General features: G+C 49.3%; 1 protein-coding gene across 1 annotated transcript in view; it reads left to right on the forward strand.

Moving 5' to 3' along the window:
- WDFY4 (WDFY family member 4) overlaps positions 1–27,958 on the forward strand; it is a 248,721-nt gene that overhangs the window by 209,819 nt on the left and 10,944 nt on the right. The window contains exons 48-57 of the mRNA XM_055538375.1: positions 4,062–4,104; positions 5,267–5,386; positions 7,241–7,358; positions 8,338–8,447; positions 15,773–15,926; positions 18,446–18,537; positions 20,373–20,585; positions 23,156–23,303; positions 24,445–24,608; positions 25,524–25,682. Of these exons, the coding sequence (XP_055394350.1) occupies positions 4,062–4,104; positions 5,267–5,386; positions 7,241–7,358; positions 8,338–8,447; positions 15,773–15,926; positions 18,446–18,537; positions 20,373–20,585; positions 23,156–23,303; positions 24,445–24,608; positions 25,524–25,682 (1,321 nt within the window). The remainder of the gene's footprint in view (positions 1–4,061; positions 4,105–5,266; positions 5,387–7,240; positions 7,359–8,337; positions 8,448–15,772; positions 15,927–18,445; positions 18,538–20,372; positions 20,586–23,155; positions 23,304–24,444; positions 24,609–25,523; positions 25,683–27,958) is intronic.

Here is a 27,958-nt window from a genome sequence, read left to right on the forward strand (position 1 = left end):
TCAATCCCTGGCCAGGAAGATTCCCTGGCGTAGGAAATGGCAACCCACTCTAGTATTCTTGCCTGGAAAATTCCATGGACAGAGGAGCCTAGTGGGCTACAATCCATGAGGTTGCAGAGTTGGACACAACTGAGCAATTGAGTATGCAAGTATTGACCTACAATCTAGATTTGAAAACTAGACTAACCCCAAATTTGCTTCTGAGAGAGGAAAATGAGGAGGGAGTATGTTTCTATTAGCAGTCTCTCAGCTTCTCATGGAAAACTCTGCCCACCCTACAGACTGCTTCCCCAGCATGCTCCTCCACAGCCACACCCAGGCGAAAGATGCTGGCCTGAGACACAGCCCAAACCATTAGTAGACACACTTCCAGTTTGACAAGATGAGTGAGTTTTCTTCTCATTGTGGATTGTATTTTCTTGACACCTTTTAGTTACTCACTAACCCATTTCACTGTGGCCTCATAACTGCTTTTGTGAATAGAAAAGATACAGGAGAATTTCAAGAAGCATCAGTCTTTTTAAATATGTCTACTTTAGCTCCGTCTAGTCAAGGCTATGGTTTTTCCAGTGGTCATGTATGGATGTGAGAGTTGGGCTGTGAAGAAAGCTGAGTGCCGAAGAATTGATGCTTTTAAACTGTGGTGTTGGAGAAGACTCTTGAGAGTCCCTTGGACTGCAAGGAGATCCAACCAGTCCATTCTGAAGGAGATCAGCCCTGGGATTTCTTTGGAAGGAATGATGCTAAAGCTGAAACTCCAGTACTCTGGCCACCTCATGTGAAGAGTTGACTCATTGGAAAAGACTCTGATGCTGGGAGGGATTGGGGGCAGGAGGAGAAGGGGATGACAGAGGATGAGATGGCTGGATGGCATTACCGATTCGATGGACATGAGTCTGAGTGAACTCCAGGAGTTGGTGATGGAAAGGGAGGCCTGGCGTGCTGCGATTCATGGGGTTGCAAAGAGTCGGACACGACTGAGCGACTGAACTGACTGACTGACTGACTGACTTTAGCTCTGGAGGCCCAGCTTCCCAGTAGGCTCTCCCTGGTTATTTTCTTAGTGTCTAAGGACTAGCCATAGCCTCCTAATCCCAGAGGTGAGAAGAAGCACAGGCAGGGACACCTCAGATCCCATCCTTTCCTGGGCCAGAGGGTGTAGCCTCCAGCCAGATGAGTCCATTGGCAGAGACCATTCTGGCCTGGGTTAGCCTACCCTCTGAAGGCCACTGGCAGGTTTCTGTACCAGCCTCCTAGGAGAGATGTGAGTCCCTGGGCTATGCCTCTGGCTCATTCTGAGAGACAGGCTCAGGGTAGAGTGGAGGTGCCAATCAGGTGGAGCTGGACTAAAGGGAGTGGAGTCAAAGGCAAGACAGTGAGGCAAGCCATGGGCACTGGGGTTCTGGGGTAGAGAATGCCCCAATACCACGTGGCAGCAGTACTCAAGCTTCGACAACTTCTAGGGCTTCACAGACACAGATTTGATTCAAGTGAAGCAGCACAGGTAAAAATCACCCTCCAAAGGGGAAAGAATTTGAACCCAGCCTAGCTGTTGACCAGCCACAAAGTTCTACTTGAAGATAGTGTCCCACCTATGGACGTCTTCCAGAGGAGTTTAGACACCTGTCTTGGGGTGAGGGTGAGTTGGTAAGATGTCCTCTGTGAGCCCACCATGATAGGCCACCTTCAGATTAAGCAGAATGACCTACCTAGGCCTCAATGACTTTAAACTCTTCCATTCTTCTCAACTCCATCCTAGGTGGCCTGAAGGCCTGGATTCTTGCCCCATAGACTCCATGGCAAACCCTGAGTTGACGGAGCAGGAGGATTCACAGGTGGCACAATTGTTCTAAGAGCTTTCAGAATGGTATTGGCAGAACAAGGCAGGTCTTGACCAGAAGCAAGTCTTCATTCATTTGCCACACTCTTCTTCCTCCCAGAGTAAAACAGAATCAATCCTGCTCTAGGATAGCACCAGCATCCACTAGAACTATACCCACTGAGGGAGCCCCGTGCGCACACCTGCGCTGGCCTGTCCCAGACCCATGGCCACACTTGCCCCCCAGCACTCTGGGTCAGCCGTGTTCGAAGGATGAAGTAACAGCAGTTCAGAGCAAGCAAGTGGTGGGGGCAGAATTTGAACCCAGGTTCTAGTGACTCCAGAGATGATGCTTTTTCCCATGTGGGCTCCCTCCAACCTTAGATGAGCTTTAGAAAGCCAAGAGTGATCTCTGGCATCTTGTTTAATCTACAGCTTATGCTATAATTATGGGATAGTATCAATTCTGAAAGAAGTACTTTAATGACGAAATATTCATAAAATTCACATAGACCATTCCAAAAGTTCTATAATTGCCTTCAGATGAACATAATTTTTTGAAAAAAATCTTTCAGAGAGAACTCACCTTTGGTTAGGTGCGTTTCAGGGTACTGCTGGTAGCGGTGTCTTTTTTTGATGGTAATGAAATGATGGATCTTCCTTGGAGCTCATAGCCGGTGAAATGAGTGGTAGGATGGTAAATTGCCTTTATCTTCTGCACACCATTCCACATGATGGCAATGTCACAAAAGACCACAGGCAAAATTCTAGAACTTTTTCTGAAAGAGGAAAAACAGAGGCCCTCTCTTTTCCTGGACTTTTGCTCCCCTATTCCTCGTCCACTGTCAGATTTCTAAAATAAAGTACCAAGTTCAGCAGGTTCTGCTGTACTAACTCCACACCCTTGAGGCTCAGCCCCACATCCTCAGAAACGCTCAGAACACATTCTTTTCAAGGTCGAGACCTTCACTGCCTCCAGCCTGGGCTCTGTCATTTATAGCCTTCAAAGCTTTCTGAAACTGGGAGCTTCAGGTTTATAGACTGGGTAAAAAAGCTTGTCTCCACCTGAGCCTTTGCAAGCTAATGCAATAAATGTGACCATGTTTTGTCTATTTGCTGCTGTTACTGTTTGCCTGAATAAAATGGACCGAAATGATGATTTCTCTATTGGGGGGAAGAGGTGAATCCCAGCAAGGGAGTTGCTTTCTGTTTATAGAAAATCTGCCAGGTCACATGGAGAGGTTCCTTCCCCATGCCCTCCCCAACCCTGCATCCGACACGCTTTTACACTCTTTCCTACCACATGGCTTAGGATGGTGTTTCTTTGGTTTGATTTGTGTTCCTTAATTATATATGTGGTCATATAAATCGGTACAACTTTCTAAGAGGACAGTTTGGTGATATGCAGCGCACTTGATTCTCATAGTTTGTAGCCTAGCAGTACTGTTGCCAAAAATGCATCTCGTGGATACATTCAGAGATTCAAATCATGAAATCATTACAAGATTTAAGTCTCATAAATCACAGAGATTGATGTGCAAAGGTGATCACACAAACATCATTCGTGAGGACCAAGCCCAGCACAGGGGAAGCTCCCACCAGCTTCCATCCCTCTGTGCCAGGCTGCCCAGCTACTGTGGCCACAGGACAATGTGGGCACCTCTAGGAGCAGGGTGGAGACCCACATGGATAAGATGATCCCACATACCAAGAACAATTCCTTTTAAACTGTGTGAGCAAATAGACTGCCATATGGCTAAAACTCTTTTGGAAATTACCTAGATATTCCTTGTGTGGGAAGAGTAGTTTGCAGAATATTGTCTTATACTCATGACCTTCTGTATCATCTGCACTTTTTAGCCATACATCCACGTGTCGGCATACTATATTCACAAATAATGTAGTGTAGTCACATGTATTTTGTTCACATGGGCAAAGGCCAAGCTGTGGTTATGGGGAATCCAGTGTAGAGCATGAGACTCCAGACCTGCTCCTGCACAGCCCTGGCATGCTTCAGGCAGCAGTGTATTCTGGAATCATATAATAGCAAGGGGGATGGCAAGAACCCAGCCTTCAAAAAGAAAGTGTGGGAGCAAGAAGAGCTTGGGAAATAATCCTGCTGCTCTGGGAAGCTGATGGCCTTTCTGGATGCCCCAACCCCACAAAGCCCCAGGAAGGTTCACCCCTCCCTGCATTTGTGCCTTGAGACGTTTGGTCACCACTCTCATTTTCTGTCCCACAGGAGGTACCCCAGCTCCGACAGGACCATGCTGCAGAAGTGGCAGGTACAGTGACCCCTCAGAACACTGTGGGTTCAGGGAAACCCTCAAGAAAGCAAATCAGCAAATAGCTTAGGCCCCGGGGATAAAGAGAGAAAGCACGCCGGTGAATCAGGAGGGATCTTGTTTTATTAATTTGTTAAAATGTCTCGAGTATTTTCCTGAAAAGATCTCAGTGACAAAAGGTGACTCTTGAGTCAGAGCTAGGGAGTTAGTGTGAGAGTGTGTGTGCACGTACATAAGCCCTGTGTGCACACACACGCTCCATCCATGGAGGTGTACACATATGTATAAATGAACACAGAACTCAGGAAGGCACAGCATTCACTTCACTTCCTGGGAGGTCATATGTGGCTCCCAGCCTGGATGAACTGACACTGTGCCTCGGGTTCTCAGTGGAAGGAAAGGACCCCAAGAAAGACAGTCATACAGAGCCCATGGCAACAGGAAAGTAAATCTTGGTCACTCATGTCCAGAATCCTTTCCCAAGGAGCAGGCCAAGGAAAGGAAAGACCACAGCATGCAGGTCCCATCAGAGATGTCTCTACTGGCTGCTCATTAGCCAGGTGGCTTTGGCGAATTTTTCCCAAATATAGTCCCTGACTCCATTCATGACTATACATCTTGAAACAGACTCCATTCATGACTATACATCTTGAAACGGAGGGCCCTAAGAGCCCAGAGTATCCTAACTGGCAGAGTTGGAAGAAAGAAAGTTCAAGTTCCCAAGAGAGCAGATCATTGAGCCTGTTGGTGAGGGCCTCTTTCCTGGTGACTGCAAAGAAACCCCAGCTTATATTTTCAATCGCAAAGCAGTCAGCAGTAAGAAGGTCTGGTATTTGTGCTATTATTTGAATCAATTTTTGAGTATCACCCAACAGTTAACACAAAAGAATGCTTTAGCCTTGGCCTGAACCTTGGAGCTGCGTTTTTTTCCGAGTCAGCTTCGCTTCCTGACTGTATTTGCTTCAGCTCATCTTGGAATCAGCGTGGATGCCCCGAGTTGCCCTGGCTCCAGGCGCAAGGTTCGCTGGGAGCGGCGCGGCGATGCGCCTTGCTCCACCTGCAGAGCTCCGGGCTCCTGCGCAGGTCTGGGAGATAGACCCCTGTGGTTCTCAGGAGGAAACCAGCCATGTTGGCTTTATCCCCCCTTTGTCTCTTCTGGCAGAAAAGAGACATCAGCAACTTCGAGTACCTCATGTACCTCAACACCCTGGCTGGGAGGACCTACAATGACTACATGCAGTACCCGGTGTTCCCCTGGGTCCTGGCCGACTACACCTCACAGGTATGTGTTCACGTGGATGCTGTGCAGGTGTCCTGTGACTTTTTGACCCTGATGACCAGAGCACCTGAAGTCATGCAGAGCCTCTGCAACGGGCTCAGTCCACCTGGGCCTGAGGGCTGCTCCCACCTTGGCCTGGCCCTCACCTGGCCTTTGGAGTCTGGGTGCCTGGGTTCCTGTCCCAGCCCCCCATGACTAGGACAGTAGCTGACACATGCCCCAGAGGGTTTCCTGGCTCACTGCTACCATGAAGGCAAGAGATACCCATCTGCTGAGATACTGCCAAGGGCCAACACTGTTCCATCAAGCGAAGAGGCCCATACGATGTGTTCCTAGAACCAACATGTAGAGAGGGAGTGGGAGGGAGGGGGAGAGAACGAGAGACACAGAGACCCAATGAGAACAGACTCCTCCGCTGTAACCTGACTTCATAACTGAGATGACGGTATGTGGAGGTAATGATATCACCCTGGATCTGGACCGAGACATGTAGCCCTAATGGAGGCTGATGGCAAGACTGGGCCATTGCTCTTTTGCCCTCTGTCCCTGGACCTCAGCAGGCAGAGGAGGGAGGAGCAGAAAAGTGACAAGCTTGGCCAAGGTGATGCCACTGGGGGGCAACCAGGCTATGGAGCAGTGTCCTGATCGCCTGGCTCTGGCCATAAGGAGAATAGAGGCTGTGTATGTAAATGACCGGAGGTGCCTGGGTCCAGTACAGATAAGCCCTGGCCACTGCTGCCTCGAGCTGTTTAGACAGCTCACCCCCAGAATTTGGGAAAGGGGCCTCAGTCTTTTGTGAGCTCCCATCCCAACTTGAGACACAACACAGCAAACCTTTTCTCACAAGCCATACATACATTGCTTCTCATTGCTCCATCATCTGGGACCAAGGTGTTTCAGAAAGGAAACTTGCCAATCTTAGCTTCAACTCACATATCACAAATGGGTGGGTCCCCAGCCCATTTTGTTTAGCCCATATCCTGTATTAATATTTAATTTCTGATCAGTGTTTAAAAATTGGGAGGTTTCTTCTAAAAAGCTGGTATTCCAATATCTTTTGGAGAATTTGGAGATGTGGCAATGGGGAAGCCCCATTCTGCCCTGGCAGCGTCGGCTGTGGCTGAGCAGGTTTCCATGGTGCTGTCACTCAAGGGGTCTCAGGAGCTTCACTCCGCCCCCTTTTCTCACCAGCCATGGTGCCAGGCCCTGCCTCCCCAGAAAGACTGGTGGTTCACTACTAGTGGAAAGGAAGAGGCGTATAAAGAAACGTCTCCTTCTATAAAGACATGCAAACCCAGAGGACACCCAGCCCTGAAAACTCTTCACCGTGCTACTGTTGTGTATTCCAAGGGCAGGGGAAGGGGCGCCAAGACTGCTTTCACCACCCCCGAAGGGAGGTGCCTCCCAAAACATGAGGACGTTGCTCTCATTTCCTCCCCAAACGGACGACTTCTGACTGCCTACAAAATCCGTTTGAGTTCTCAGCAAGAACCCTGAACTGCAAACTGCTCAGCGAGGGCAGAAGCCAAGTATCCATTGATAACAGGAACTCTTTTGAAAGTCTCTTGGGTAACTGGTGGCAATGTTCTGATTTGGGTCAACTTGGAAGAGTTCAGTGTGAAATCAATCTTCCCCTCCTCTCATTTTCCATCTCTCCCCTATTAAGTCTTTGTGGATCACTGGCTGTGGGGCCATAAAACCCTACCAGGCCTGCTAATAACCAGAGGAGGGGGGTCAGACCGAACGACAATAAACCAATAAAGAGAACCATAAAACTGAAGACCGTGGCTCCTGCAGTCTCGCGGGGGCACAAGAGGGTCCAAGGGAGTTAACTCCAGTTGCACATTCACCTTCTAGACACTGAACCTGATGAATCCCAAGACTTTCCGCGATCTTTCTAAGCCCATGGGAGCTCAGACCAAGGAAAGGAAGCTGAAATTCATCCAGAGGTTTAAAGAGGTTGAGAAGACTGAAGGTGAGTAGATCCCAGCTTGATTTTTTTCTGCAATGCTCTTTATCTGAATGCCTTGAAGTGAGAGTTGATCATGATTTAAGTGTCATCTAGCCTATAGACAATTGCATTTGGACAGAGAACTCCCAAATCCAGCGGTCTGCACCCTGGTTGCCCGTGAGAATCACCCGAGAAGCTCCTTAAAAATGTTCATGTCCAGGTCCCACCCCTGGAAATCATGATTTAAATAAGTCTGTGATGGGGTGCACTCCAGGTGATTCCAACAGGAAGTCAGGACTGAGAACTGTGGTGCTAAGTGCTAAAACACCTCCATTCCCGGGCGCAGGGAAATGACATCCGCTCAGCCCTTCTGTGTGCGGGTGCAGACCAGCCTGCAAGCGCACGTACAATGGTCCATTGTAAAGAGAAGGAAATTGGAACTCAGACTTCAGGCAACTCACTCCAGGTCACAGCCTCTAAATGCAGAGCCTGCATTCATCTGGTTCTTGAACCTGGTTCCCAAATGCGGCTCATCCCTGCATTCCCTTTACAGTCTTTGCCACCTTCACACGCCAGCTGCACTCTTAGCACCTTGCTGTGTTTCTTTAGATCTGTTCACCTTTTAAACGTCAATGGATGTATTTTAAAGAGAAAATTTTCTGTCATATATTTGATGCCAGCTATACTGGTTTTCTCAAACACTTTGAAATAAAACATGAAGCTACTAAAATAAGGAACATCTACCCACGAGCCATGAATGAATGCCTCGTGCACCGGAGGCAGCACGTTTCAGAAGGCTCCCTCGGCCCCGAAGCCCTGCCTTTGGTGAGCAGGTTCTCGGCAGGCTGAGGAGCTCTTCTGCATCCCACACTGCCCTGAAGGCCCCTGCCCACCTCCCAGGACCCCCGCGATGTGCAGGACGGATACTCAAGCTTTTGGGTGAGATGGGAGGGGTGGGCAGGCCGCGGGCGGGGATGCAACCCAGGCTGTGCTTTCGTTGCAGGAGACATGACCGTCCAGTGCCACTTCTGCACCCACTACTCCTCGGCCATCATTGTCGCCTCCTACCTGGTCCGGATGCCACCCTTCACCCAGGCCTTCTGCTCTCTGCAGGTGAGCGTCCCTGATCCGTACACACGCGTGCACACACACACACGCACACACACACACACACACAGGGCTAGATCTTCAGGCTAAGAGCTAGGCTTGGACGAGGCAGGGACCCCCCTACTAGAAATCCAGCCTTGAGCCCGTATTCTCACTGGCCACTGGTTCCACGACTCTGGACCATCCAGCTGAGGCAAGCTACTTCACAGACACACTGCCATGTCTACCCAACGGTCTCACCAAAAAAACTGAAAAATAAGGAATGAGATGTGGGGGGAACATACTCAACATAAATAAGTTTTAGTGGGAAAGGAGAAACAGGAAGCTTGAAGACCTCCTTGCAGGTAAGGTAGGTGGGCAAAGGCTAGAAAAATAAACACAAAGAAGGAAGAATGAAAAGAATATCACTTGTGACGTCAGAATGCATAAAACTATGCTAAGTACAAGTCTGAAGGCTTAAAAGGACAAACAAATTATTTCTAATACTGAAATGAACAGCTAAACTGAAGAAGGAAACTCACAAATTTGCCTACCCATAAATTAACAGAACGTCATGCCAGCTTAGGGTTGCCAGATTTCACAAATAAAAATACAGGATGCCCAGGTAAATTTGAACTTCAGATAAACAATGGTTTATGCTAAAAAATTATTTTCTGTTTATCTGAGATTTAAATTTAGCTGGACATCCTATATTTTACCTGGCAGTCCAATGCAGGCTGGAAGCAGGCCAGTATGACCCTGAGGGGATGCTAGTGTCAAGACACGCGGAACAGCTGGGACAAAGTGCCTCATGGGAGGCTGGTGTGCTTTTCTCTCTCTTTCCCTCTAACTCTACCACCGGGATCTTGAATTAAGGTTATCCAGGGGCATGAGGTTTGACTGGGGAGAGCCATGGGTATCCCAGTTGCAGATAGCTGGCTCAGCCAACTCCAAAGAGAACACAGCACAGCATCCAAGCTTAGGGTCTCTCTTGATGGAGGCCTTTTTAAGGGTCCTACAGATAGGAAGACATGGCCATGGAGGGTAACAGGCTGCTGAGCTTTCAGGGACTCACTCTGACGCCAAGGTTCACCAAAGGAAAAGCATGAGCGTCCCAGGAATTGTGTATTTTAGTCTGACTTCACCAGCAAGTTCACTCCTTACAATGACTCAGATGACCTTGACCCCAAGACAAAAGGCTACTGAGTCAGACCTAAAGCAATCATCTAGGCCCTGGGTAGGTACATAGGCAATGTCAAGGCTCTCTCTCCAACTGGCAGCACACCCCTCCTGTCTTGTTTCTTGGCGCAGTCCTCTCTTTCCTTGAAGGCATGGATTGTCTAGACATTATATAACCCCCCTCCCTGGAAATTAACTCAAAAATAACAAGCGTGCTTCCCCTGAGTCTTTCTCAGGCAACAGGCATTTTAAGTAAGTTTGGTTTGGAGGACAAACGGCCCCTGAGCTGTTCCCCAGGCCAGGAATCCCATCCAGCTGTCCAGCATCAATCCACGTGGAGTGATGAGCCCGCTGACCATGATGGCGCTGCCTCCCATGATGACTTTCCACCCTGGGAGCTCTGGGTGCTTCAGAAGTTTCCCCTCGCCCCTTCTGTCTCACCAAGTACAGCCCCATCTCTACCTGTTCCAAAGGGTCTTCTCACAGAGAGACAAGGCAGACTGAAATAGAAACATCGAACTGTGAGATTTACATCCCACAGTTATTTTATTTTATTTCTGCATATTATTTTACTCTGGAAATGAGGGTTAATTACGCACATCTCACTGAGCCATTGAGACTAAAGGAGGAAATGTGGGCAAAGCCCCTAGCTCAGGGCGGTTGCCATGAAGAGGATCAATCGTCCTTGTTCCTGTCTTCCTCCCGCTGTCAACCAGGTCTCATCTGAGGCAGCCTGAACTGGTGCAAGCTGCCCCTCTCTGGTTTAAGCTAATTCAAGACAGTCTGGACTGTGTCAAAGCATTTCAAATGGCGTGAGCCAGATGAGACTGGTGTGCTGCCAACCAATTGGGTTAAAGCCATTTTGAAGCTAGTCACGCGGGTCTGAGCTTATTCTAGCCAGTTTGGTCCAATGGCAACCAGCCCAAACTGGTCTGAGACGGTCTAAACCAGTGTGAGACGATCAAAGGCAATTTCATTTGCTTTTACGTGGCACCAACGCAGCCATATTAGCTTGAGTTCTTGTGAGTCCAGCACTGATCTCTGATGTGACTCCTGGTTCTTCTGGGCTCAACTCTACGTGGGACACAGTGGCTCATCCAAGTTGAAATCTCCATGATGCTTGTGAATTGGTTTCTGCTTCCGACTTTGAACTGCCTCTTCTAGTGGGTCACTGCTAGTCCAAGCCTTGGAACCAGCCAAAGAACCGCCTGACTCTGCTTTTCCCTTATCATAAAAAAGAAACTGTAGTCTCTAGCGAATGAATACAACAGCTACCTCTGGGGGCAATGTGCATGGCTCCTATCTGGGAGTCCTGGGGCCTGTGCAGACCTCCATAGGAATGATCTGGTTATCTTCCTGGAGTCAGGCTTCTCCCTCCATTCCACTCTGCCTGCTGGGAGCAGACTCGTTTCTTCTCAAAAGACTTTTGCTTCACCTCTGTATAGTGACAAGGAAAGGAGCCTCCCTACATTCTCAGCGGCCCTAGACTTCCAGCCCCCATCCCCAGCATGGATCCCAGAGTGGAAAAGCGGAAGAAAGGTAGAAAGGTGCAGAATCCAGGCAGCGAAGGCTTTCTCACTTATCTGGAGAGCAGGGACATGAGTATGTCCAGTATCTCCAGAGCAGGAGCACATGCAAGAGTCAGAGGAAAGTGCACACTCTTGTTCTGGATGAAACAAAGTCTGCCTCTGAGCTATTACATGACTGAGCCACAGTGACACACTGGATCCGTGACTGGACCAGAATGGCTTTGGTGTGGAGATCGGGTGCCTATGCACTCCCGCTGTGGTCTGATGGAAAACAGGTACAGCATTCTTTGGGCTGTAGCCTGCCCACTGGGCACTGTGCAGAGGGGTGTGGACACCTTAAGAATGGCAGTGTGGCATATTCTGATTCCTAGGAATAAGGTTTCCTTTATTCTTTTCACAGTTAAATCTTATTAAGTCTTATTAAACTTTATTAGGCTGGTCTTAGAATTGATGTCTACCTCTACTGTTGCTGTGTTTGTTTTTCTGCCTCAAACCTGTTATTACAACGATCAGTTCAGTTCAGTTCAGTCACTTAGTCATGTCTGACTCTTCACAACCCCATGGACCACAGCACACCAGACCTCCCTGTCCATCACCAACTCCCGGAGTCCATCCAAACCTATGTCCATTGAGCTGGTGATGCCATCCAGCCAACTCATCCTCTGTCATCCCCTTCTCCTCCTGCCCTCTATCTTTCCCAGCATCAGGGTCTTTTCAAATGAGTCAGCTCTTCGCATCAGGTGGCCAAAGTATTGGAGTTTCAGCTTCAACATCAGTCCTTCCAATGAAAACTCAGGACTGATCTCCTTTAGGATGGACTGATTGGATCTCCTTGCAGTCCAAGGGACTCTCAAGAGTCTTTTCCAATACCACAGTTCAAAAGCATCAATTCTTCGGTGTTCAGCTTTCTTTATGATCCAACTCTCACATCCATACCTGACTACTGGAAAAATCAGAGCCTTGATGAGATGGACCTTTGTTGGCAAAGCAATGTCTATGCTTTTTAATATGCTGTCTAGGTTGGTCATAACCTTCCTTCTAAGGAGTAACTGTCTTTTAACTTCATGGCTGCAGTCACCATCTGCAGTGATTTGGGAGCCCCCAAAAATAAAATCAGCCACTGTTTCCACTGTGTCCCCAACGATAGCCTCTTATAATCCAGAAAATGCAGCACATGAGCAGTGTGACCTGGGTGGGTGCACACGCAAGCCCGTGTGACTCAGGCTTCCGCTGGTGATGTGCTTATCCCCACCCCTCGGGGCGTGAGACTGCTGTTTACCGAGCTTGCCTCCCTGGATTCTGTGATCTTGGGAATCTTGCCTACAGGGAGCCAGTGTCTGTGAGCCTTCAGACAGTTGAGCAACCAGGAGGCCACACCAGACTGGGGCCACAGCACAGGCCCCCATTTCCACCCTGGCAAGAGTACCAGCTACTCTCAGGCCTGAGCTGGGATCCAGCCTGGGCGGGGCAGAGCAAGGCAGCCAGTGCCCCAGCAAGGGCACAGTGCTGCCTCCGCTGCCACTGCTGCATTTAATAAGAAACCGAAATCAAGTGCTGTGTTAATTAAGTCACAGCCCATGTGAAGTCAGCTGTTACCAGCAGTGGGGAAGAGTTTTCCAAACCACCTGAGGCGAGGCGACTGGTTTTGTGTAAGACATATGCCAACTGCAGAGAGAGCCAAGGGCTCTGGGCAGCCCTGGACACAGGCCTTTCACCTGGGGGCTCTGTGAATGCCAGCCCCTCGTGGAGTTGTGTCCATAATAAAGGTGTAACTATTATTACCATTGAAATGCGGTCCAGGGACACAGCTGCACATAGATTCTGTGTCCTCATACTAAAGGGATAGCTCCTTCAGTGCAAAAACTCCTTTCAAGGTGTTTGCAGTTTTAACCGATGCACGGTAATCATGAAATTTACTCTGATTTTAACTCCTGTCAAATATTCAGCAACAGTTCAAAGTGGCCTTGTCAGTCACTTCTTCCTGCATTACTTGCTTTTAATTTTGATTCACCTCTTGGTAAAGTTGAGCACCTCTTAAAGTGTTTTAATTGAGACAGATACTTAGGATTGTATTTCTGACCCTTTCAATATTGGGAATATTCTTCTGGTGTCTTTACATATGAGTGATGTTGGCTGGGCATAGACTGTTTCTGCCTCAGAAACCTATGGACTTAGCTGCCTTGTCTTTTGGCTTTAATGTCACCTGGGAAATCTTCTGCCAATAAGAAGTAGCTCCTCTGTTGATAAGAGTAGCCTTGCTATTAATTTATTTTTGGTCTGTTTGGATACTCAGAGGATTCATTAATTTTGATATTCAGAAATATCTGCAGGCTAGATTTAGGAGCAGATCTGGGCCCAGAAATTCTCTCTGACCACCCTGTTTCCATCCAATCTCTAGACCCAATTTGGTTGTTGCTTGATTTTGTTTTGGACTTTCCTTATGGGGACGCTCTGTAAACCTTGACTGTGCTTCTCTGCCTCGCTTCTTCTCTCCTTTCCTCCTCCTGTCTTCTTTTCCTTCTCTCCTTCCTCCCCTTCCTGAGACTCAAGTCCTGATGGGACTCCTTGCTGGCAGCCACCAGAGTCTGTGTCAACTCACAGACTTTGTAACTAATATGAGTTGCAAAGCAGCTCCACTTTCCTTCCAGGGAATTCACATTTCTTTTGTATTGCAAAAGTGAGCAAACCCATTAATTTTGAAACAAATGTATGCAAATACATTTATTAATATAGGAAATAGGAAAATCAGTTATTGCTTCCTTTATAAATAATACAGGCTTAAGTTTTAAAGATATTACTTTTGCTAAAATGCATTAGACAGCTGTGAAAAAAATAACATTTTTCTTTGCGGTAATATCTTTAACCAGATTTGTAGCACTAACAATATTCCCCATGTATATATTATTTTTATTTAATACAGGTAATCTTTTTATTACCAAATCATATTGTTTCTCAGGAGATTACCATCAGCACTCATAAAAGCTGCAAAAGGAAAGTGGAACGACGAGGCAGCATCAATCTCCCTCCCATGTAAGGCTCGGGCTGCAGATTAAATACACAAAGCTCTTAATACATTTCAATGAGCCACTTGTTAGGGGCAGATTTATTTAGAAACACCCCCTCCACCATTTTGTTTCCATTTCAGTTTGAATCTGAGAGTGGGCTTCGCCCCCTAATTTTGCCATTGTTTAGTCGCTAAACAATCTGTCCGACTCTTTTGTGACCCCCTGGACTGCAGCCCGCCAGGCTCCTCTGATCATGGAATTTCCTATACAAGAATACTGAAGTGGCTTGCCATTTTCTTCTCCAGGGAATCTTCCTGACCCAGGGATCGAACCCGCATCTCCTGCATTAGCAGGCAGGTTCTTTATCAATGAGCCACCTGGGAAGCCCTTGCCTAATTGGTTGAAACCAAGAGCAAAAAAATCTTGGAGAAAAGCCATGTTTCAGCTGCCCGCATGCTGTGTTTGGCTGAAACCCCAGGGATAACCGGGCTTCTTGGTGTCCTTGACCCTGTGCAGAGACTGCTAGCATATTCTCTACACTTCGTCTGCCACTGATGATGGGAAACCTCGGTCCCTGAAGAGAGAAAGGAGCTGATGGAGCAGAGGAGGGCATTGGCAATTTGAGTTCTATCCCTTTGTTCTTCTGGCCACATGTGCCCTCTGCAGAGTTTGGCAAAAGAAAGGCTAGTCCTGGCTGAACAAAAAAGGCCCAGTTACAATGGGGACAATTGAATCACTGAATCCCAAAGGGGAGGTGTCCCTTGGGCATCCCTAAACTTAAGCCAACAGATCCAAATCCCAGCTTCAGAAACTCTCTTTTGAAGCCCCTCTGCCCACAGCATCTTCATTCCTCCAACTGGGACCTCTCTGCCTCCTCCCAACCCCCAAGATCACATGATGAATAAGGGTAGTGTCAGCTGAAGAGATATGGCAATTCAAATGAGAGGCACAGAGAATCCAAGGCAGGAATTCCAGCTTGGCTCAGCTGCCGATCTCAGGACTGCATGGACCCATCTGTGGCAATGGGCCTTGGAAACAAGGTTAACTCTCGTGCAGCACCATATGTTTCCAGCACTCCAGCCTCAGATCGGTCCCCTCTTGTCAAGGCTGCTGTGTTACATGTCACCAGGGCCTTACCTGACCTGCTTTCCAGGCCTGCACTCAGCTGAGAACATCACCGTTTTCTCCATCACCAGGCTTGCCGTCTCACCAGGGGTTGACTTCTCCAGGAAACTTTCCGGCACGTAGCTTGTCTGACCCACTCCTTGTACTTTGACTCAGAGCTGACCCTCAGTGAGTGTGTCAAGTGGTCAGACGAATGACCGTGATTTTCCTGTCTCTGATCTGAACTCCAGTTTCTAAACTGGGGAAACATTGCTCCCTTAATCACAGTGGACCATGCATCCTCCGTGGAAGCTCCGGTGCAGGGTCCCAGTGAACACTCAAGGTGATTAGATGCCCGAAGAAACAATTGCCCATGGCCGGATGTATGCACATGTGTTGGGGAGTGAATGGAAAGGGTGTAATGGCAGAACCCATGTCTGGGGGACAGAGTGGATGAAGAGGGCCCACTCTAGTGACGCTTGTGCACCCCAAATTATCACCACACAGTTGATCATGTCACCCCTTTTCTGCTTAGGGTGGAAGCTTCGATGTGGCAGATAGAATGTTCCACAGTGTGAAGAATGCGTGGGAATCAGCCTCCAGAGAGAACATGAGTGATGTCAGAGAGCTGACCCCAGAGTTCTTCTACCTGCCTGAGTTCCTGACCAATTGCAACGCCCTGGAGTTTGGTGAGCGGAGCAAGGGTCTGGGGCCGGACAGCTTGTGGGTCCAGACCAGTACGGTGGGCAGATTAGAGTGAGGCCTCCACTGGGTGGTGTCACTTGACGAGGAGGTGGGAGCCGAGGAAGTACATTGCCCCGGGGTGCAGACCACCAACCACAGTTCTACCCAGGACCTCCTGCCAAGAGTCCCCAAGGCCCCAGTCTGCGGCAAGACAGCAGCTAGGGAGCAGGAGCCCTTGCTGACAGCCAGGCCTGTCGCTGCCCTGCTGAATGCCTCAGGCAAGCCAGACCTTCTCTGCTCCATTTTCCTCCAAGTCCCACAAGTGGGCTAACCTGTGAGAAGGACCCAGATGTGCTGCATCTCCCAGCACAGGCTGCTGGGGTGCCCACGGGCACCTTGGTGGCTCCTTCTCTTTCCTACCCTCCAGACCCCACAGCAGGGTCAACCATGTTTTCTCACCCACTGCTTTAGAGGAGGGACACAAATTTCAGGAAGCCCCAGCAGGCAGGCCCCCTGGCAACTACATGTACTTTGGGAGCCTCCACTGGGAACCTCAGGGTGACTTGGGGAGGGGATGTGGTCGGAACCCCCTGAAGGGCATGGTCCTCCCCACCCAGGGGTGCGGGGTGACTCACCCACTCTGAGGAGGCCCTTGTGAGCCAGCACGGTGCACACCCATGCTCCAGAGCCCCTCTTCCTCAGGGCCCTTCTTCCTCTAAACCGTGCAGATGGGCCTGCACCTCAAGCCAGACCAGGGGCAGGCCCAGGAAAGCTGCCTTGGACACGCGCCTCCTGTGCGGTGGTCTGCAGACAGATCACCAGCGGGGCATTTAAAGCATCCCCAGGCCCAGCCCATCGACTCTGACCTCGTGGAAATTGGGGGCCTTGGCAATGCTCACATTCTCAGATGCTTCACTTGTTTTAGATGAGAACCTGACAAATATAAAGGGAAGTTCCCACAAGGTGTGATGAGACCATGAAAGGAGCGAGTCTGAACCAAGGAAGCCGAGAGGAGGGGCCCAACCGGCCTGGGGTGAAGGGGGCACAGCGAGGAGGGCACCGGTTCTCCTTGGCAGTGGAGGCTGGTTCTCTGCTGGAGGGGAGGTGCTCAGCGGCAGATAGAGCCTTCATGCCCGGGACCAAGGATCCTCAGGGAGGTCAGGAAAACAAGTGTGGCTATTATGCACCTACTGTATGCAGGCCCTTTTTAGGCACTGAGGATTCACTTGGGTGTCCTGGGGTGGATCGCCTGGAAGGTGTTAATATTCTCTGTGTGGGGGTAGGGGAGGAGGGACAGAAAAGAATAGACAAATAAGTGAAATACTTGTCAATGCTGAGGAAGTCCTATAAGGAAAGAAGGCAGGAAAACAGTTTGAGGTGACTCAGTGGCCATGTGTGGAGAAGGACCTGCCTGAGGAGGTGACAGGTGTGAGCTGAGACTGAATGATGGGAAAGGCCAAGCCCGCCCTGCAGGCCAGGAGAAAGGATGCTCTCACCCCAGTTGTACTTGCGGGCTCTGGAGGCTTTCAGAAAGGCTACAGCCAGTATTTCCTGAGCAGCCATCATATGCCTGGAACCATTCTAAGCATGTTATGTGTATTTTTATGTGTATTTTCTCTTCTGATCCTTATGCCAGCTTAGGAGGTAATGAGTAGGAAAGTGACCCAAGAGATTAAACAACTTGCTCAAGGTTGTGTGGCTAATGGGGAGGACGGAGACTCAGGCTTGAATCCAGGCTCTTCTTGGTGTCTGGGGAAGTTCCCTATGAAAACCTTCTCTCTTCACTTTAAAAGTGGAGAGAAAATGCATAAATTATCAAGTTGAATGAAGAGTCAATAAGATAATGTGTGCCAAGCCCTGGCATAGAATGAGATGCTCAAAACACAATAGCTTTTACTGTTACTGTTATTATCTTATTGTTTTAACACTGTATAAAAAAGTACCTCCATGAAAAGGCATAGAGAGAGGGGAGGGAATTTTACCAAAATGATGACCCAACCATTTTATGCACGGGCACTGCTTGGAAGCGAGGAGGGTGTTATGGAGGCCCAAAGGCTTAGAATCCGAGGAGTATTTCAGGCAGATAGGGTGGGGTCACTTCCAACAGAGGAGACAGGAAGCAGTGTGGTCTATGCACAGAGGAGACAGGAAGCAGTGTGGTCTATGCACAGAGGAGACAGGAAGCAGTGTGGTCTATGCACAGAGGAGACAGGAAGCAGTGTGGTCTATGCACAGAGGAGACAGGAAGCAGTGTGGTCTATGCACAGAGGAGACAGGAAGCAGTGTGGTCTATGCACAGAGGAGACAGGAAGCAGTGTGGTCTATGCACAGAGGAGACAGGAAGCAGTGTGGTCTATGCACAGAGGAGACAGGAAGCAGTGTGGTCTATGCACAGAGGAGACAGGAAGCAGTGTGGTCTATGCAGGAATCCCAGTACCGGACAGCACAGTGTTCACACACCCCGACTCCTAACCAGTGTGGCTTCCCATTTACCCAAAGACCTGCTGTCTCTCACCCTATTCAGGCTGCATGCAGGACGGAACAGCACTGGGCGATGTTCAGCTCCCTCCCTGGGCTGATGGAGACCCCCGGAAATTCATCAGCCTGCACAGACAAGTGAGTTGCGTGGGGTCACGGCAGAGTCCCTGGTATCCTGAATGAGGACCTCGGTGTGCCCTTAATGTCCATAGAGGCTTTCTGTCTGAGTGGAGGGCTGTGATAAATACTTCTGAGTCTCTTATGTCTAGAGAACTCAGAGAAGGGACTGGGCCCCATGCCTTGAGTCGGCAGGAAAAAGCTTGGGTTCTGGGCTCTTTTAAGAGATCCATTAGGCTTTCTCCTTGTGCCAATTTATTGTAGGGCTCATGAGGGGAGCAAATTCAGATTCTTATTAGGTGGAGGGCAAGTCAGTGCCCTTAGCCAACCCCACAGTCAAGACCAAGCCCTGGACCATATTGCCCAGTTTAGATCAGAGAGGGGCCGGAGGCCTCAAGGGGGTCCCACTGGCCAAAATATTTGCCAGGACCAGAGAGGACTTGGCTTATGACCCAGAAAGACTGATGTGGGTACAGGTCACAGGTCCTCTGGGGACACATATTCTGGATCAAATACCTGGATTAGCATACACACATGACAGTATGTTCAACATCATTAGTCATCAGGGAAATATACACTAGACCATGAGATGCTACTACATAGTCACAAGAATGGCTAAATTTTAAAATACTGCAAAATCCAAGAGTCAAGCAAAGATGTGGAGCAACCAGAATTCATCACGCATTGCTGGTGGGGAAAATGGCACAACCGCTCTGAACAAGAACTCTTATAAAGTTGAAGATGCATTTACCATGTCGCTCCGCGATTCCACATGTATGTATTTGCCCAAGAGAGATGGAAACACGTCCACAGAAGGGTTTGTACATAAATATTCATCAGTTTTACTTACACTAGTCAAAAACAGCCCAAATGCCTGTAACCATAAATGGCTAAACAAATGATACCCCCACATGATGAAATATTACTTAGCAATAAAAAGGGACAGATAATGGATACATGAAGCACCATGAATGAATCTCAGAAGCAGTGTCCTAAGCAAAAGAAGCCAAGCCCAAAGATATATACTATGGGATTCTACTTTTGTGAGATGTTAGAAAAGGTAAAGAAGAGGGACAGAAAGCAGATCAGATCAGCAATCACTACGTTCTGAAGTAAGAGATGAACAAGGAGAAGAGAACTTTTTGAGTTGATACGAATATTCTGTATCTTGAATATAGTGTTGATTAAGTCACTGCATGCAATTTTCAGGACACATTAAGTTGCATATTTATGGACATTTTTATTGTATGTAAATTATACCTAAAAAAGAAAAACAACCTGGGGGCATGCCTAACTAGTAACAGAGCTGTGCCTTGTCCTCTGCCCTCCCTTGGTAAGGAGAAAGGTCTTCCCTGGTTAGTCGTCGCCTCTGTAAAGTCAGCCACCGCAGTCATCGCACCTCCTGCGGCATTACCCACGTGTGGCCTTCTCAAAAGCGTTATGGTCATACGCATCAGAAAACTAAGCAAGCCCAGATGACCTGACTTTCCCAAGCCAGCATCAACAGGGAGCCCAGCCAGTTCCAAATGACTGTCTCTGGGTTCTGGAGACCAAGCTTTGGATTTGGGCTCTACTCAGCAGAAACAAATGGTGAACCAGAAATCCAGACACTGGCCCACATTTCCTCTTGCTTAAGGTTATTTTGTGGACTGGATGAGCCACTAGCTTGAGGCAGGATTGCGTGGTCCTTAGAGGGACCGCACATCTCGCTTAGTGCTCATCCAGCCCAGGGAGGCATCGCTTATATTTCCCGTGCTGAGAGCATCCTGAACCACCAGCCCCTTCCTGATCTGGGCAGAGGGCCCATGAGTCCTTGAGACCCCTGTGTTTTTCACGCTTTTTGGTTTTGGTTCCAGGCTTTGGAAAGTGATTTTGTCAGTGCCAACCTGCACCACTGGATAGACCTCATTTTTGGGTACAAGCAGCAGGGCTCAGCCGCAGTGGAGGCTGTTAACACCTTCCATCCCTACTTCTATGGTGACAAAGTGGACCTCAGCAGCATCAGCGACCCTCTGATCAGAAGCACCATCCTGGGGTTCGTCAGCAACTTTGGACAGGTGCCCAAACAGGTACAACATACCATGATTTTTGTCTTACTTTCTCAAAAGAGTGTGTGCAGGGTGAGCTTGGATGGAAGAGAGAGTGAAGAGTAGGTGAGGACTGGAGAGATAAAATGTTCTGCAGTCACCTCCCTATGACTTTAATTGTCATTCAGTCACTCGGTTGTGTCTGACTCTTTGCAAGCCCACGGACTACAGCATGCCAGGCTTCCCTGTCCTCCACTATCTCCAGGAATTTGCTTAAGTTCATGTCCATTGAGTCCATGGTGCTATCTAACCATCTCATCCTCTGCCACCCTCTTCTTCTGGGACTTTAATATCAAGGTTTAACTCTCCGTAACCCACTGATGTCGAGGGAGGTGATGATATCATTAACAATGATGGAGGCTACATCCATCTGTGACCCATGTGATAGACACTATGATAAATACACAGTATTTAATTCTTTATATAGGTTTGTTGTGAAGATTAACCAAGTGCATGAAAGTGTCTGAAATATGATTAACATTCAAAAAATGTTATTTGTGTGATTCCCTCCTTGAATCCTCTCTTAAGTTCTGAGTACGGGGATCATACAGATCAGGAAACTGAGGCTCAGAGAGGCTAAATAAATAACTTGCCTACACTTGCACCCTTGGCAGGTGTCAGCAGTGAGCTCTTGCCCCATCTGGCCGGCTCCAAAAACTGCATCGTATTGGCCCCATTGTGAAAGCGTCCAAGCTCTGCCCTCGGGGTCCCCGGGCCTTTTGCTCCACTAGCTCTGTCTGCATCAGGACAGTCCCGCAGAGATGTGAGACTGTGCGTTCACAATGACATCTTGAGGCCTAGTTAGCTGATCCCAGCCCCATTGATCTTCAAGCTCCCATTTGGTGTAGAGATGTTTTTCCCTGAGCACAACCGTTTGGAGGCAGAAGCATGGCCCCATGGACCGTGGGGACCCAGCCTAAGCAGTCAGGAACCACGGCAGAAAATGAATACATAGGCCCAGCCAACTCGAGACCATCCTGGGCAACAGCCTTCCCCATATGTAACCATGAGGCTTGGGTGGGCTCATCTAATAACATCACTTCTGTCTGGCCTTATTGTGACATGCTCAGGTTCACGCAGCTCCTAGGTAAGGGGAATGTGGAAAGGCTGAGGGTGACTTGGAGAATGGACCGTATATGCAAATTTGAGTTTGGCCAAGGAAGGCTTTGTAGACAGGAGAGAATTTCAGGAAAAAAGCTAGAGTAGCTAAACGGTTTCATTTCTTTAATTTTAAAAATATACTAGAAATAAATAATTTGAAGTTGTAGTCCACAAACAAAAATATGTTAATATAAGTAGGATCATGGAATGTACACTCTTTAAATTCTGATTTTAAGTAATGAGATATTATATTCCATAATGTCTTACAGAAAAACTCAAATGAGTTTTTTGACCAACCCAATACGAGCTTCTACAAAATATTTCTAAAACAATCGTCAGAGTTAGAATTCCCCAGGGGGTCCCAGCTTGAAGGCAAGATCAAACGCTTTGGGATCATGCACTGCTCCCACAAGGGGCTGTGCCTGCGAAAGCCCTTACGAGGGTCCAGCCCGGTGCTTTCGTTAGTCTAATATGCATGAAGAACGTTCTTTAATGCTCATTTAAAAATCATCTGATTTCTGTTTGTATTGATCAGCTGCCCGACTTTTCTAGATAGTCTAGCATCTGGTCTAGGGGTGTAACCAAGGCTCCTCGGAGATCCCGGGGCTGCCTGCTGAGCCCCACCTCTGTCCTTGAGCCCAGCCACGGCCAGTTCCACCCCCTATCATGGCGCGCCGTGGATGTTTCCATCTGGAAGCAGAACTCTGTGCTGCTGGCTGAAGAAACCAGCCTAGCACGAGCCCAGTCGGGGAGGGAGGGTGGAGAGCTGGAGCAGGCCTCAGCTGCATTCTCGAGCCCAGCACCAAGGATTCTGCCAGGCAGCCTGGCCTTGCACTTCAGACAGTGTCCAATTATGCAAAAGTTTGGCATTAAGGACAGTTTGAGAGCTCTAAGAAAAATGAAAATAAGAAAGGCCACTAATGGGGTTTGCCTGTGCTCTTTAGAATACTTGAATGGTTGCTATTAAAGAATTCTGTGTTGATGCCCAGATGGATGGGCCTGCAGAGAATTTATAAAGAAAAATAGAAAATATGAGAAATAGCTCAAGCAAATGAAGAGAGACATGATCTAGGGAGGAAAGGGGGTCATTCTGACCCTTTGGCAGGAAAGGTAGCTCTCTCAGGGACCAGAGGCTCCTCAGGGGGCTCATCACTTGCTCAAGCAGCTTGGAGAAGAGGACGGATTTGGCTTCCAAGAGAGTTCTCTGCCAGACCTGCACCATGGCCTTGAGAAAGTAGCCGCCCCTGACTGAGCCCCAGGCCCCTCTCCTGCAACATCCAAAGGGTGAACCAGATGATTCTGTTTCAGCTCACCTCGGTCAGGAGCAAGCTCAGCCCCAGCAGCGCCCAGGGCAGAGGCACAGCTGGGACTGCCCAAGGACGGCTCCCCTTCTGTCCATCTGCTCTAATGGCCGGCACGGCGCGTGTCTGTCCGCTTGCCTCTCTCTGCAGCTCTTTACTAAACCCCATCCGGCCAGGACTGCCGCAGGGAAGCCTTCCCCAGGGAAGGACGTCTCCACGCCTGCCAGCCTGCCCGGGCACCCGCAGCCCTTCTTGTACAGCCTGCAGTCGCTGAGGCCCTCCCAGGTCACAGTCAAAGGTGAGCTCCTGGTCCTGCTTTGGGTGGTGTCCTGTCCCGGAGCTGTCCCTCAATGACTGGTGTTCCTCTGGAGGTTCAGGGGTTCAGGCTGGGGCAAAGGCTTGGGGTCTGACTGCCCAACTGTGTCTCCAGTCACATCAGGAGTCTGGGGAGGCCTCTGCTCTGGAAGTGTCTGGGGCCACCTCTGTTACACCCTGACTTCTGAAGACCCACCTGTCTGTCTCTTGAGACAAACACTCTTGTCTCTTTCATGTGCACACACCCCTATCAATACACACACACACACACACACACACACACACACACACACAGACCCCTCCTCACTTCCAGAAAAGTAAAAGTAAGTAAGGCCGCTAAAGGGGTTTGCTTTTTGGAATACTCAAATGGCTGCTATTAAAGAATTCTGTGTTGATGCCCAGATGGATGGGCCTGCAGAGAATTTATAAAGAAAAAGGGAAACTATTAGAAGAAACAGCTCAAGCTTGCAGCCCCCACTCTGGGGCCCGCAGTCGCTGTTGCTCCTGACCACCCAGGTGGGCCTGCAGCCACCAGCTAGGGGCAGGCGCCTGAGGCAGATGGCCCCGTGCAGGTCCCAGCCCTGCCCCTGGAGGAACTGGGTGTGTATGAAGTCCACCCTGGGGCCTCACTGCTTTGGGGAAGTCTACCTGGAACAGCTTTCTGGTCCCAAGGAGTATAAGGCCAGGCTTGTCGGGGTTTTTTCTCTTGAATCCAAGAACAGTGTCCTTGGCGCCTCCAGCCCTGCTAGACCTGATGCATGGAAGGTGCAGGAAGGACAGAGCCCCGCCCCTGGCTCCTCTGGCTTTATGCTGTCTGCCCTGACAGCCTCGGTTCCTCTTCCCTTGGCATCAGCCCATAAGAGACACTAAAGACCAGCATGGCCCACACTTCATGTATGTGTTAAGTCTGGGGAGAGACCCAGGGCCCGGGGACCCAGCTTGGGGCCAGAGTGTAACATAGCCCCTAGAGGGAGGCCCAGGAGGAAGGGACAAGGAGTGGCTCCTGCCTGGCTGGGTGGGCTCTGCATGGCTCCTCTCTGGGCCCAGCTAAAGCAGGTATCGTCCTTTGACAAACAAGCTCCTCCCTACTGACTGGGGAGCAGATATGTACCTCTTCTCTCTAGGCTCAGAATCCCCCAAAGGAGCCATCGGCCACATCGTTCCTACGGAGAAGACCATCCTGGCCGTGGAGACAAACAAGATGCTGCTGCCTCCACACTGGAGCAGGACCTTCAGCTGGGGCTTTGACGACTTCAGCTGCTGCCTGGGCAACTACGGCTCGGACAAGGCGAGTGGCGCTGGGTGCAGGCTGGCCCCAGGGCCTCAGCCTGCTGCTGGCTGGGGCAGAGGTGGTCAGGAGACCAGCGAGCCAAAGCGGCCACAGCTGCCCACACCCCCAGTTCCTCCACGTGCCTGCGCCCCCAGCCTGGGGATGAGAGGGTTTGAGCGACCATGCTAAGAGCCCGGTGGGCTAAGCCTTCCCCTGTGTTACCGGGAGTCGAGCTTGTAAGTAGACATGCTGTCTCGTCTGCAGTGTCTCTGCTGCTGGCTGATCACTTGGCTGCATTGAGAAGGCCCAGGTTGTTACTCAGTTTGGGTGGAAAGTCTTAGGGGCCCCTCTGGCCCCTCCTCTGGCTCAGACTCAGAGGGCACAAAGTGAACATTCTACAGGCCACTAGGAGCAAGCCACTGGGCTACTGGTCCTCCATGCCTGTGTGAGGCCATCTGCTCCTCTCTACCTTCTTGACGTGGCCTCTGGCCCTGTTTTCTGCCCTTGCTCTGCTCCCACCTTAGCACGTGGCATGAATTCCCTGCTCGCCAAGCTTTCCCTCCCCTCCCTAGCCTTCCCCCACCTCCAGCAGGAGGCAGCCAGTGAAACTGGCCCCCGATGTCCCCACTTCCTGAAAGTGGGCTCTGCCTTTCCCAAGCTCACAGGGCATGTCTGCTGTGTCCCCAAACCCTCCTGCTTACTTGCCTCTTCCCACCTGTTCCTTGGGTGTAGGCGCTGTCTGGAGACATACCCGGGCAGCCTGTCACCAGGGCTTCTCTGGAACAAATGGCCTGTCCCTCGGTTGCCACGGCACACGAGCAGGCCGGTGGAAGCGGCCAGATCTGCCCGCATCCCCCCGTCGCCCTGTGCCAGCTCCCTGCCTGGTGCGGGCCCTGGCGCCAGTGTCCATCTCGCTTGCCTCATCTCCCGCAGATCTTAGTGACGTTCGAGAACTTGGCCGCCTGGGGCCGCTGTCTCTGTGCCGCGTGCCCGTCCCCCACGACCATCGTCACCGCCGGGACCAGCGCCGTGGTGTGTGTTTGGGAGCTCAGCATGACCAAAGGCCGCGCCACAGGCCTGCGCCTCAAGCAGGTACGGAGCCTCCACGGGGGTGCTGGCTCAGGGCAGGTGTGGCACCTCTGGCAGGTTCGGTGTCTGCATGCTCCAGCTCCCAAGCGCTGAGAGCTCTGCCTCTCTCGGGAGCTGAGAGCGCAGAGGGCACACGGGTCCATGTCATTCACGGGCGGTTTCATGTCTTTGGGTGGATTTGACGAGCACACAGGGCTGGGGCTTCCACGGACACCTGTGCCTCAGTGAGAGACGCTGCTTACACAGCGGGGCCAGTGAAATCCGGAGCCTTTTGCTCTAGGAGACATTTTTTAGCATTCTTCACAGGCACTTTTACGTGAACAGCCTCATTTTACCTCCTCATTTTACCCTGTCATAGGAATCATTATCATCCCCACTTCACTGGTGAAAAATCAAATCGAACAGGTTAAGTGCCTTGTCCAAGAGCAGAGAGTCAGAAAATAAAAGACTGTCTCCGAATAGGGGTGATTGTGGCAGACACAGGAGGAAGAGACCAGGAGGCAGAAAACTCGTCTGGTCTTACCTCGCAAACTACAGCTGCTTGGAATAATAGACAGAGTGAAACTGACTGCTTACTTAAGGTTCTGCATGTTAACTGTAATCTTGAAAAGCCGGGGCCCTTAGTGCCACTTTCAGGTGAGAAACGTGAGGCTCGGAAAGGTCAGACTTGCATTTAAATCTGACTCTAAGCCTTGTGCTTTCCCCTGCACACACTTGAAGTTGCTGGAGAATCTCTCTAGGAGACACTTCCATCTCCAAATGCAATTCATGTTTCCATCTGTGATTTAGTGATCCATACAGCCCCAAAGTGACCAAAAAAAAAAAAAAATGTTAACCATACGAGGCTTGCCACTGACCAGATTTCCCAAACTGGACATGTTACACTCGAAATGATGCTGGGTTTCTCTGGATGCTTTACTAGTCAGTGGAGTCTCCCCAGAGCCTGCCCTTATTCCCTGGCACCACCCCCAGCACATGCGTGGTACACAGCAGTGGACAGTCAACAAACGTGAGGTGAGGTCAGTGCTGAGGGAGCTGGTTCATCCGCAGAGGCCACGGCACCTACCTAGACGCTGCTGTGCGGGTCGAGTGTGGGCTGCCTTCACCCAGACTCTCCAGGGAAGTCCTCCCAAGCCAGGCGTAGAGCCTTCTGTCTTTTCACATCTTCACTTTCCTGACCTGCGTGGAGAGACTGTGCACCTATTATGGGAATGGAGAATCCACCTCTCCCAGGCATCACTCCAGGGATGAGGGCATCCAGCCCAATCCCAAAGACACCTTGGGGAGCCAGGGAAGCGACCCCCCTCCATTGCCCTTCCAAGGTCCTGGTTAGTGGTGAAGATGCAGTGTAAAAGCCCCAGTATTGACAGTATAAAATGTAATTCATCATCCTCTCCTAGCTATAAATCAAGACAAAAAGGTGGGGGAATCCCACCTGCTCTTATTTCCTAAGTGAAATAAAGTACTTTATCATTTACCCAAAGAGGCTAACACAGCCTTGGGGATCCCCCAGACTGGAAGCTGCTCAGAGAAAGGGGTCCCTCCCTTACTTACAGACTTGTAGACAGAGAAGTCATCATTAAATAGCTTCATTAACAGTTTTTTTAACTGTTTTATTTCTGAATATTACAACATGAAAGACATATTTCAAAGTCAAATGATTCTCTATAATCCATATAAAAATATTCATCCTTACATGCTCTGATCCCCAGATATACATATTTACATCCTTCTGATCATCGTATAGATATGTTGATTCCATTTTCACCCAGCCTATCAAATTGTTTCCGCTTTTCTACAGTTTCTATAATTTACATTTCAATTGTTCCATTTTATTCCATCTCCATAAAATTACATTTCAATTGTTTTATGTCAATGTACCACAGCTTAATAAACCGTTTCTTCCAAAACTAGACAATTACATTGCTTCCAATTTTAAATATTTTAAATAGTGCTGCAGAAAACATCTTAGATTGCTGTTTGCTTCTGATTAATCATTTCCTTATAGCAAATTTCAAGAAGCAGAATTACAGAACAGTGACATAATGCTTTCTATAGTGGCTCTGTAGTTTTACAGTGCCAGCCAATCAGGAATGCCCATTTCACCACAACATATCCAGAACAGGGAATTATTTTCAGAGGTTTGTATTTTATTTTTTGCTACTTTAGTTAGGTATAAGGTGATATACTGGAGCTATTTTAATTGGCCATGATGAGAGGTATTATTCTGAGAACAGAAGAGCCAATGGAGAACGTTTAAAATTGCTGTCCTGCTTCAT

This window comes from Bubalus kerabau, chromosome 1 (genome assembly GCF_029407905.1).
Source record: "Bubalus kerabau isolate K-KA32 ecotype Philippines breed swamp buffalo chromosome 1, PCC_UOA_SB_1v2, whole genome shotgun sequence".
NCBI lineage: Eukaryota > Metazoa > Chordata > Mammalia > Artiodactyla > Bovidae > Bubalus > Bubalus kerabau.